Here is a 13,572-nt window from a genome sequence, read left to right on the forward strand (position 1 = left end):
AGACAATGGTGGTCAAGCCAGCGCTTTGCTAAAAAGAATGGAAGACTTCAACTTCATCTTAATGTACTTCGTACAGTCTGTATGTACTTAATTTGTATTTACTTAACCACCTGAGCCAATTGCTGGAAAGACATGAAATAGTGGAGGAAAGCATCAAGTTTGTTTCAAAATACTACACTATGGACGAGGAGTTACTTTTCTGCGAAATGAAAATTTTCATAACATGAAAAAATTACGAAACAAAACAGTTGAAGAAAAATCGTCAGTTTTTGTGGAAAGGGCTCTAAAAAAGTGTCTTGCCCATGACGTTTGAAATATTCAGGCTATTTTTCACGATACCACTAAACTTATCTAGGTGTGAAAGGACCTTTCCATGCCTGAGAAGATTAAAAACCTGCACCAGGAAGGCTACCGGCCAGGAAAGAATGTCTGCATTGGGGCTTTTAGCCATTGAAAGGAAAATCCCAATCGATTTTGAAAATGTCATTGATGTATTTAACAACCGGAAAAGGAGACTTCATTTAAGTTAGATTTGAATCCATCACCTCTAAAACACACATTGTTTCTCTTATCTCACTAAAATACTATTGTAAATAAAAGCCTATTAAAGATATTGAAGGTATTGAATTTATGAGATTTAGACCTGTATCCAGTAGAATCCCAGGGTGATACACAAGGTTTAGGCTTCTTCTTCTTAAAGTTCCCTCTCCTATCGGAGGTTGGATATCACAAGTCACTTTGTTTGCTGCTGTTCTGAACAGTTCTAGTGAACTACAGTTAAACCATTATCTAAGGTTCCTCAACCAGGAGATGCGTCTTCTTCCTATGCTTCTTCTTTCTTGGATCCTTCCTTGCATAATAATTCTCAGCAACTCGTATTTCTCTCCTCTGGTAATGTGACCCAAATATTCCAGTTTTCTAGTTTTTATACCCTTCATAATTTCTAACTCCTTATTTAAACGTCGTAGCACTTCAACATTGGTAATCCTTTGAACCCACTGAATTTTCAATATTCTTCTGTAAAACCACATTTCTAACGCTTCTATTCTTCTTATGTGTTGTCTCTTCAATGTCCAAGCTTTCATTCCGTATAGCAATATAGAAAATATATAGCATCTTAGAGCCCTCGATCTGAGAGGCAACTGAAGGTCTTTGTTTGTAAGCAGTGTCTTCATTTTTATAAATGCTTGCCTTGCAGTTTCAATTCGGACTTTAATTTTTTTGCTTTGGTCATTTTTGTCATCGACCTAGGTTCCCAGATATTTGTATGTCTTTACTTTTTCTATTTGGGTTTGCTCTATCATTAACCTTTCATTTCAATGTTCTGTTTTTAAGACGATCATAAATTTAGTTTTTACCTTGTTTATTTTTAGTCCGTATCGAATGCAATAATCGTTAATTCTATTTAGCAATTCTTGTAGCGACTCCAAGGTGTCTGCCGTTATAACGGCGTATCTTATGTCAGCATCAGCGAATCTTATGTTATTTACTATTCTTCCGTTTATAGAGATTCCATCACTTAGCTCCGCTATCGCTTCCTGAAATATGGCTTCACTGTATAGGTTAAACAGTAGCGGCGACAGAACACAACCCTGTCTTACCCCTCTCTTTATATCAATATTCTCGGATTCTTGTTGTTCTATCTTTATATTGGCCTTTTGATTCCAATACAGATTTATGATAATTCGTAAATCTCGTCTGTCTATATCTCTGTTTTTCAATAATTCTATTAGTTTTTCATGTCGAACCCTGTCGAACGCTTTTTCGAAGTCGATGAAACAGGAATAAATATCCAGGTTCATATCTAAGCATCTTTGAGAGAGGACATTAAACGCAAACAATGCCTCTCTTGTTCCAAGTCCTTTGCGGAACCCAAATTGGGTATCATCGGTTTAGGCAGATATTGTAAAAAATCGAAAATCAGGATGTGTACTGCCAGTGTGTATAGTTTTAAAAAAATAGCGTATAAATTGCGTTAAAACCTTCTATTTTGCATCAAAATTTACAAAATTTTGATTTGACGTAACGGGGGGTTTACCCCCCAATCCCCCTGGTGGGTTTTGCCACCCCAATGAAATTCTTGAAATGACGCCTATGAACCTATGGAATCTAGAAATAATAGTTAATGTTAAATTTATGAATTATAATAAAAAATAATCGATGTATTTTTATACGTAGAAAATGTTAATCCACGTGTTACCAATTTTCACATACGTCGAACCCGCTTATAAGAATACAGGTTATAGGAATATTCCGGTTTAAGGAATAGAAATTTGAGGTCCCGAAACGTTTCTACTAGCCACCAATGATCGGTTATTAGAATATCCCGGTTATAGGAATACTTTTAATTGGCACGAAGGCTATTCCAATAAGCGGGTTCGACTGTATTTTCTAGACACAAAATTTAATAATGAATAGGATTACTGTTATTAAATAATTTAAGTTTGTTTTTGTTTAAATTTTCAGTTGATATCTGTCATTTCATTAGCAAGTCAATTTAAATTTTTAACCACCTGGCTGAAACCCGGTAACCTTTAAAATACTAAGCGGATACTCTTATCGAAGACATTAAACGATAATAACAACCAAGGTAGGCGCATGAGTCAGTTCAGTACGCGAACCGAGAATATCCACACTGTTTCGAGTTTCAGTCAATGAAAATTATTCGGAAAGCGTAGCTGGGAAAGCTTCGACCATCCTGTGACGTCAATGCTTAGCTCCCAATAGCGTGCGCATTCGAATATTGATTATTCGGGAACATGGCTGATCTGTGAAAACATATGGAGAAAACCGATTCCAAATTTACAACATGAAATTCACTTTCATATGCATTGTCATCGTCATATCATGTAGTGTTTGTGCTTGTAACGATTTGGACATATTTTCCGGTAAGTCATACATGGATTTTCTTGACAAAATAATATTAGAATACAATATGCAAAAAAGCGCCAAAAAATCATCATACCCTAAAGTTTTTAAACCATGTAACTCCTTAAACTCAATGTGTAAATACGTATTACATATAATTACAATAGCTGTTTCATGTTTATGTCATTTACAACAAATAGCAGCATTATTGAACATTTTTTATCAAGATCTTTTTGATAATAATAAAAGTAAAAATAATGTATTACCGTACGTATATACCAATATGTATAAACAATTACTACAAATCGAAATATAAATACAAAATTAACCAAATCGTTACAAAATTAGTCTTAAAAGTTGTAATGTGATCTTGGTATCATTCATCTTTATTTAATAATATTACGTTTGTAAACAATAACAAACAATATTTTAAATTTTTTCTTAAAAATTACAGTCCTCTGAAGTAAAACAACAAATTTTAGGCGCAAAATAACTGCAACTTTGATTAAATACACAATGCACATCTTCATATTTACAACGCCAAATGTTTTTCAGAAATCCATCTTCTATTTGATTTGAGCCTATTTCATTTGATTCTGTACAAATAAAAATAATATCCCATCTGTAAGTCATACACATTCATCTTTTCATAAAATCCTCCACTTTTTGTTGTTTTGTTTCTCTGCCACCGGTACTATTTTAATAGAGTATCTAATATAAAATTACCTGAGCTCATAATAAGGTTTTTCTTCCATATTTCCACTTAGCAAGACTCTAGCATATAGCTATCTCGTTCCATCTGTTGTCATCTTGTCTAAAAATATAACCAGTAAATCTCCTCCTAATACATGTTACTTTAATTTGATATACGGCTCTTTAAAAATCGACGATTTTTTTATGAATGTAATAGTGTCTTCTCCTTTCTAATAATGTTATATTTTCCATCCCTACAATTATTCTTTCTCAAAATCTCTTAAAAATCTGTTTAAAAAATCTTAGTGCACAGAATTTATGATATGGAGGATTCCAAAGAGAGTCCTGGTCCACCTAATGTACTAACTAAGGTAGCAATAATATTTTAGTAAATTATGTAAAAAGGGACTAAAATCAAGAATCTGTACTAAACAAACATGCTAATCCGTGAGTGTAGTACATGAAGGTTACTACTTTATTGCGATACAGAACTGCTACTATGTGGGGCATTTTCGAAATGTAGTTATGAGTTAAGAGATCAAATCGTAATTTTTATAGAAACACGAAAACCACCAAAAGCCAAAAGCTCTCAAATCAATTCAATTTTGATGAAATTAAGCTGCTTCGTATTCTATAAATTAAATATACAGGGTGTTAGTAAATAAGTATGAAAAATTTTCAGGGCTAATTCTACATGAAAAATTAATGCCAGTTTGTTCTATAAACATATGTCCGCAAATGCTTCATTTCCGAGATACGGGGTGTTGAAATTTTTATTTCAAACTGCCAATTTATTTATTACTCTAAGAGCAGTTGAGCTATGAAAATGAAATTTGGTGAGTTTTAAGAGGTAGTTATTACAAATTTTATGACATACAATTAAGAATTTTGTATTCATCCTTGGCGCGCTTACGGGCAAATGGTCTGAATTATTTTAAAGAAAAAATAGTACGCCACTGAGATATTTCGAATCAGAAATTATTTTTAAATTTCACGTCTAATTTACGATAAAAAACCTTTCTTCTCTTTTTTTCATATGATGCACCGTTTTTATGCAGAAAAATAAAACATCTTGGCGCATATTTTTCATTTTTTAATATATCATCAAGAACTATCCAATATAATAATACTAAACTAAAACAATAAGAGAAAATATTACTAATACCATTTCAACTAGGTGCAAAGCTGCAAGAAATGTTTAAAATGTTCTTCTTTACAGGTAACAGAAGAATTTTATATTCATCATTGGCGCGCGTACGGGTAATGGTCTGAATTTTTTGAAGAAAAAAATAGTACGCCACTGAGATATGCCAAACTAAAAATCATTTTTGAATTTCTCGTTCAATTGACGACAAAAAATCTTTCTTGTCTTTTTTCATATGCGGCCCCGTTTTTATGCAAAAAAATTAAACATCTTAACGTTTACAAAGTATTTGAACTAAGTTTCTATGCATATGGAAACTACCTCAAATACTTGGTAAGCGTTAAGATGTTTTGTTTTTTTGTATAAAAACGACGCCTCGTATGGAAAAAAGGAAATTAAGATTTTTTGTCGTAAATTGAACGAGGAATTTATAAATGATTTTTAGTTTGACATATCTCAGTGGAGTACTATTTTTTTCTTCAAAAAATTCAGACCATTACCCGTACGCGCGCCAATTATGAATATAATATTCTTCTGTTAGGTATCTGTAAAGGAGATCATTTTAAACATTTCTTGCAGCTTTGCACCTAGTTGATATCTTATTAGTAATATTTTCTGTTATTGTTCTAGTTTAGTATTATTATATTGGATAGTTCTTGATGATGTATTAAGAAATGAAAAATACGCGCCAAGATGTTTTATTTTTCTGCATAAAAACGGTGCATCATATGAAAAAAAGGCAAGAAAGGTTTTTTATCATAAATTAGACGTGAAATTTAAAAATAATTTTTAATTCGAAATATCTCAGTGGCGTACTATTTTTTTCTTTAAAAAATTTAGACCATTGCCCGTAGGCGCGCCAATGATGGATACAAAATTCTAAATTGTATGTCAAAAAATTCTTAATAACTACCTCCTAAAACTCACCAAATTTCATTTTAATAGCTCAACTGGTCTTAGAGCAATAAATAAATTGGCAGTTTGAAATAAAGATTTCAACACCACGTATTTCCGAAACTAAGCATTTGCGGACATATATTTATAGAGCAAACTTTTATTAATTTTTCATGTAGAATTAGCCCTTAAAATTTTTCATACTTATTTACTAACTCCCTGTATATTTAATGAAGAAAAACAACTACTTGTAGGCCTATACATCTTTATGTGAATGTTGGTTTTTAGCCCAATCAATGAACGTGAAATTCGGCGATACCCTGTAACTTTCAATGTCATTACCGAATTGCATGAAAATTTGGATTAAGGTTATACTTACACCACACTTCAAAGTTAGACTTGTGCCGTTAGTTGCTTTTACTTGAGGGTTGAAAGTCACCCCTTCTCGGGGATAACCGTTTAACCGTGGATAACCAAAGCATACGTTTAAAATAAGTCCGGAAATGGATAAATTGGACTAAATATATAAATTGGACTTTAATGGACTAAATCAAAGAAATAGTCAAGAAACTATATTTATATAATTTTGCTTGAATTTTGCAATAAAAAATTATTTTAGTATTTTTCGTTATACGCAGTTATCAATAAACGAACGATTCATTTTAAAGTACAATAATTTTTCTAATACTGAAAAATAAAAAAAAGGTCGTAGTAAAAGCATAGACTTCTATTCACATGTAATGATTATTACTCACTCAGACGAATGATGAAAAACGACACTCGCCTTCGACTCGTGTCGCAAACTTCATCATCGTGAGTAATATCCATCATTACATGTAATTATGTAATAATAAATAATTATGTATTAAATTGAGTTTGAGTTTTCAAAGCCTTATAATAAAGCAAGTTTTCTGAGTTTCATAGAAACAAAACTACTTAAAATATCTTTAAATTCCAAATTTTCGAGCACATTATTCTCAATAGCCATAATTGAGGGAAATGCTAGTCTGTTTTGTGCCAATGTTGAACTGCGATAATTTTTAATAATTTTCATTTTTGATTTCCCATTTTGATTTTTGAAAATGACCGATTACTGACAAATTTCGAAACTTCGATTTGAATTTGTTTTCATAAATACCCAAAAAGACTAGGAAGCAGGAATAAATTGTTTTCGCTACAAGTCCTGAAGATGGACTATAAAATATTTGAACTGCACTAGTTCATCTTAAATTTAAGGTGCAATATCATCAGTATAGTTTTCATGTACTTTTTAAACACACTCCTTTTTTGAGTATCACTCGGTTTTGGAAAAACACACAAAACACCAATACACATACTGAGTTCACTGACTCGGCCGCTGTCAACTGACGACTCAACTCAATAATTAGCTTATCCAAAATAGGTAGATTTTTTTCAACTTTCAACCTTTAACTTTTCTCCACCCTGTAGAAAAACTTCATTGGAATTAGCATCATCAAAATGCAGTTTTCATGCTCGCATTTGTTTGCTGTCGTCGGAATATTCAGAGTAGATCGCAGGCCTTCTGCTCGTATACTAGTAAGCAAAATTATCTCTTTGTGATTTTAAGAACTCCAAAAGTGAATTTAGAAGCTGAACTGCAGTTTCAAGTTCAATCTCATCTCAGTAATGATTTACTGACAGCGCTGATGAGTTGATTGTTGCTCAAAACTCATTCATTATGAATGTTTCTGTTTTGACATTTCTTTCAACAAAAACTTAGCCTCATGAACTATTTCAGCTTTCTGATTAGGGTCTTCAGCAAGAGTATGAAGAGCAGATTTGAAGGCGTTGTAACTTTTAAGATAAAGCTCTTGTTGCTGTTAAGTCCATCTAGTGCTGCCTGTTCTTTTAAGGACAAAGTTTAGATCATGGCTAAGGGGATTGCTTAGTTGAGTTTCATTTAAGCATTTGATCGTAGGTTTCCAACGGTGGGTCTAGGCTAAAAACAAGTTGTACACGGACTAAACAAATTCAAAATAAGATATTGCTCCAACGGGTCCAACGCAACTTTTAGCAGCACTTACTCCAACTAAAGCGAGCGTGCGGCACAAAAAATGTAAATTTCAAGTTTGTTAATCTTAGATGAATGAGCCTGGAGACCATTGTATTTGCCTGACATGTAGCGAAAGGCACGGGTAATAAAGAAGAGGGTAGCCAGGGGACGCTGACTCATTTGTTGCTCTTGCTTTTACTACTTTTCTAAGAAACTGTGTCGACTGACAGGCAGTACTGTTCCTTCTACCAAACGGCATTCATTAGCGACTTATTCTCACAATATAGGCTATCTATGTGAACAAAAGTATCCATTGTAATGTAGTTTTATATGTCCACCATAACTTTTGTGGCATTGCGTGATATTTGAATTTTTCAACATATTACAATTTTATTTAAATCTAATTATTATTTTTTCATTTTGGGCCTGCGAGGCCCATTTGAGGCCGAGGCCCCTAGGCAACTGCCTACTTTGCCTATTGGTTAATCCGGCACTGAGCAAGACTCCACTATATAAATAGCTGGTTCCATCTGTTGTCATCCTGTCTAAAAGTATAACTAGTAAATCTGCTCCTAAGACAAGGCATGTTAATTGAATTTTATAGCTCTATAAAAATTGACGGTTTAACTATAAATCCAACTTTTTCTTATATTTTCTTATTCTCCACTAAATATATGTAATGAAACTACATATTATACTTTCATCATTTTAATATTGCTGTGCTCCAAGATGTCATCTCAAATTGGAATTTCAAATTGGAACGCAGTCAGCCAACGTTAGAAATTCGGAACACACTCCTGGCCTGCCGAACCGTCACTAGCTGAGAAGAGATTGGATTGACAGACGTCGTCATTTATGAAATGTCAAGCATTTATGAAACTTTTATTTTCACTTATTTGTAGAAATAATCATAGATTGGGAATATTGACATTAAATGTCGTTTCTTTATTCTAGGTAAATATTGTAAATGTTGTATTAAAACATGTTTTAATAAAATACTTTATTCTAGAGCAACACAGCTGTCCTTATTCCTATAAATATCATTACAAAACGACATTACTAGTCAAAAAAATGGAGAAATTAAAGTTCCAGTTTACAATACAGGGATCCGCAGATGGAAAAACGAATGAAATATGTATAACAGCAATTGAAACTCCAGATGGACGTGTTTTTGAGCTCCCAGAAGAATTCAAGCAGGTAAATAAACATACATACCTAGCGAAATCTAATGTATTTATGAAAGTAAAAAATTCTTTGAAAAAAAGAGGTCAAAAAAGAAATTTATGGGTACCATTAGATATTGAAATGAGAAAGATATATTTAGATGATGGTGAGAATTTACAATTTGGGGAACAGTATTTAGATGAGAAAACACAATCTGTAGTTGCTACTTATGAAAAAGAAATACCATCAATAAAAAATTTAAGCAGAGTAACTGAAAGTTTTTTGATTGAAAAATTTTCTATAAAAATACCGAATGCTTGTCAGTGGATGGAAGACTTTGAGAGAGAGTGCGAACGATTTGAAATCATAGATGATGAACAGAAAATAGAGTCATTAAAATACTTACTTGAAAAACAATGTTTAGATTGGTACAGTAGCATGATAATTAAATACACAGTACAATCAGATTGGAAAATTTGGAAAACAAACTTTTGTGATGCATATGAAAAGAAAGGTTGGTCTCAAATCAAATACGCATTCACATTCAAATATCAAAGTGGTTCTCTTATAGAATATGCAACAAAAAAAGAAAGATTATTATTGGAAGTAAATAAAACAATCGACAATGACACATTAATAAACCTTATTGTATTAGGTTTGCCAGACGACATAATGAATAAACTTGATAAATATTCATTGATTTCAACTACTCATCTATTTAGTGAGTTGAACAAGAATGAATACTTGGTAAACAAGCAAGGTAAAAGACAGAAAGTATTCTTAGATTTTAAAGAAAAAGTTGAAGAAAAACAATACAAAACCAGCCAAAGATTATACAAAGAACAAAAACACATATGCAGTATTTGTGAAAAGCTTAAAAAAGGAACACGTTACCACTTAGAATCAGCATGTTGGTATAAGGCAAAAGATAATCACAATGACAAAGATAGTCAAATTCAACTTATCAACAACTCAGAAATAGAATGTGAACTACAAAATGAAAATCAAAAAAACTGCTAGTGTTGCCATTAATAAAAGTAAAATTAGTACTGAATAGCAATTTTGAGATTTTTGGAATATATGATTCAGGTTCAAATGTCTCATTAATAAATTCAAAATTGTTGAAAATAAATAATGAAAGACTAATTAATCCTAGAGGTACTAATTTAAAAACTATTAATGGCCTTAAAAAAACAAATGGAATGGTCAAATTAAGTATAAAAATTTTTGACGTAGAAAAAGAAACTGAAGTCTTTGTGATTGACAAGGATAATTTTGATTATGATTTTCTAATTGGTTTAGACTGTATAAAAAATTTTTATTTATGTCAAGATGAAAACCTGAAAATAAGTCAAAAACCACCTATACATATAGATACTATTTCTAAGGAAATAGAAAAAACTTTTCAAACAAATGCTAAAATTTCTAAGGAAATTAATGAAGAAATAATATTTGCTTCTAAGGAAACAAATGATAATTCAAAGGTATCTGATATGTCAAATGAAATGGGAAATAAACATTTAATAAATTTTAATGAACACTTTGAAAATCAAATTTTTGAAATTTATGTAAACCATTTAGATCGCTATCAACAATTAAGAATAGATGAATTAATAAATGAAAACAAATCCATATTTGCCAAAGATAAGTATGATGTAGGAACAGTAAAGGATTATGAAGCACACATTGATTTATTAGAAGAAAAATATTGCAGCAGAAGGCCATATAGAAACTCAATTGAGGATAGAAAGGAAATTGAAAAGCAAATTGCAATGCTATTAGACAAAAAGCTAATCGAAGAATCATACAGCCCCTTCGCAGCACCAGTTACATTAGCTTACAAGAGAGAGGAAAATACAAAATCACGATTATGCATTGATTTTAGAGACCTGAATAAAATTGTTGTGCCACAATCACAACCATTTCCTCATATTGAAGATTTAATGCAAAAGACGAGAAACTGTAAATTTTTCTCAACCCTTGATATCAATTCTGCATTTTGGTCAATTCCTATGCGTATTACAGATAGATACAAAACAGGATTTGTTACACAAGAGGGACATTTTCAGTGGACTTGTTTACCATTTGGGCTGAAAACATCCCCAGCTATATTTCAGCGAATAATGTGTAATATAATAAGAAAACACAAACTTGCTGACTTTGCAGTGAGCTACATAGATGACATACTAGTTTTTTCAAAATCATTCTCAGAACATATCAGACATCTAACACAACTATTTACAGCTATCAAAAGTGAAGGATTCAGATTAAAGCTTACAAAATGCACATTTGCTGCGGAATCTGTAAAATACTTGGGTCATATAATACAAAATAATAGTGTACGACCACTGAAGGACAACTTAATTTCAATAAAGGAATTTCCAATACCTAGAACACAAAAACATGTAAGACAATTTCTAGGAAAGATAAATTTTTACCACAAATATGTGCCAAACATTGCAATAACATTGAACCCATTACACAACCTGTTGAGAAAAGGACAACCATTTATTTGGACTACAGAATGCCAAAATTCGTTTGACAAATTAAAAAACATATTGTTAACTCAACCTGTATTAACTATATTTGATCCAAATCTACCAATACATATTTATACTGATGCCAGCTTATTGGGAGTAGCAGGGGTATTAAAACAACCACAGGAAAACAAAGAAGAAAAACCAGTGGCTTATTTTTCAAAAAAATTAAATGAAGTTCAAAAAAGAAAAAAGGCCATATACTTGGAGTGTTTGGCCATTAAAGAATGTGTTAGGTATTGGCAACATTACTTAATTGGTAAGAAATTTACTGTTTTTTCTGATCATAAACCATTAGAAAATATGAATATAAAATCTAGGACTGATGAGGAACTAGGAGATCTAACATATTATTTATCACAATATGATTTTGATGTTAAATATTGTCCTGGGAAACATAACTTAGAAGCTGATTGCCTTAGCAGAAATCCTGTCCTAGGCCCAGATAAAAATACTGAGGAACAGTTAAAAATTGTAAATTCAATAACTATCCAAGATATACTGGAAGATCAAGAAAAAAATATAGACATACAGGAAAATAAGTATAAATTAATAAATAAACATAATGTTTATTACAAAAATATAAAAGGAAGAGAAAAAATCCTTTTGACTGAAGACTTTAGTAGAGAATTTTTAAAAAACGTTCATAGAAACTTGTGTCACATAGGAGTGAAACAAATGCATAATATGATTGGAACATATTATACAGCAAAAAACTTAACAAAAAACATTAGAGAAACCTGCCAAAAATGCTCAGTATGCATTAGAAATAAATCAAGGGGATTAGAAAAATTCGGATTAATGTCACATTTGGGACCAGCCACAAAGCCTTTCAGCATTGTCAGTATAGACACAGTAGGAGGTTTTGGAGGTTCCCGTTCTACAAAAAAATATTTACATATTCTAGTAGACCACTTCACACGATATGCATATATATTGACATCGAAAACTCAAACTGCAAATGATTTCATTAAACTTGTAAATAGTATTCCAGAAAATGATCAAATCGAAATGATTCTATCAGACCAATATCCAGGAATAAATTCAAATGATTTTAAAAAGTTTTTAGAGAAAAAGTTTACGAAACTAATATTCACTGCTGCTAACTCTCCTTTTTCTAATGGTCTCAATGAGAGACTAAATCAAACCCTGGTTAATAAAATTAGGTGTAGAATTAACGAGACAGAAGAAAAAAAAGCTTGGACAACAATAGCACAAGAATGTGTGGGCAAATACAATGATACCGAACATACTGTAACTGGTTTCTCACCATCATATTTAATGTATGGCAAAAAAGTAACAACACTGCCATCTGAACTGAAAGAAGTAGATTCAGAAAAAGATTGGATAAGAAACAAAAATCTTGCTTTAGAAAGAACGAAAAGATCTCACAAATATAATAAACAAATTTATGACAAGAACCGTAAACATGTGGACTTCAACATAGGTGATTTGGTGTTTGTCGAAAATGGAAACAGGTTAAACCGAAAAAAATTGGACGAATTAAAAATTGGACCATATGAAATAACAGAAAAACTATCAAATTCCATTTATAAAGTAAATATGAATCGGAAGAAGTCAGACTCTAATCTATTCCATATCTCGAAGCTGGTTCCATTCCCTATACAGGAAGAAGGTCAAGATGAAGATGGTAACGAAAATATTTGAATATTTTCACCTTTGGGAAGGATGATGTAATGAAACTACATATTATACTTTCATCATTTTAATATTGCTGTGCTCCAAGATGTCATCTCAAATTGGAATTTCAAATTGGAACGCAGTCAGCCAACGTTAGAAATTCGGAACACACTCCTGGCCTGCCGAACCGTCACTAGCTGAGAAGAGATTGGATTGACAGACGTCGTCATTTATGAAATGTCAAGCATTTATGAAACTTTTATTTTCACTTATTTGTAGAAATAATCATAGATTGGGAATATTGACATTAAATGTCGTTTCTTTATTCTAGGTAAATATTGTAAATGTTGTATTAAAACATGTTTTAATAAAATACTTTATTCTAGAGCAACACAGCTGTCCTTATTCCTATAAATATCATTACATATATATTGTACATCCCTAAATTCAATACAATATGTTGAAAATTCCTATGTGTACAAGCACTTGTGAATATTGTACAGTCTACAGATTGTATGAGCAGAGAAACCACAGGATTCCAAAGAAATATGTCCTGGTCTACATATTTCCCTAACAGCATGGTAGCTTTTGTAGTAAGTTGTTTAAAAAGATGATAC

General features: G+C 31.7%; 1 protein-coding gene across 2 annotated transcripts in view; it reads left to right on the plus strand.

The window, feature by feature from the left end:
- Positions 1–2,579: 2,579 nt before the first annotated feature.
- LOC114330641 (probable RNA-directed DNA polymerase from transposon BS) overlaps positions 2,580–13,572 on the plus strand; it is a 212,038-nt gene continuing 201,045 nt past the window's right edge. Inside the window, exon 1 of one of the 2 annotated variants that reach the window (XM_050642868.1) lies at positions 2,580–2,888. Coding sequence is in view for 1 of the 2 variants with exons in the window: in XM_028280042.2 (XP_028135843.2) it covers positions 2,810–2,888 (79 nt within the window). In the remaining variant the exon portion in view is untranslated. The remainder of the gene's footprint in view (positions 2,889–13,572) is intronic. The other variant, XM_028280042.2, reaches the window with a different exon arrangement.

The sequence above is a fragment of the Diabrotica virgifera genome, chromosome 2 (assembly GCF_917563875.1).
Source record: "Diabrotica virgifera virgifera chromosome 2, PGI_DIABVI_V3a".
Classification (NCBI taxonomy): Eukaryota; Metazoa; Arthropoda; class Insecta; order Coleoptera; family Chrysomelidae; genus Diabrotica; species Diabrotica virgifera.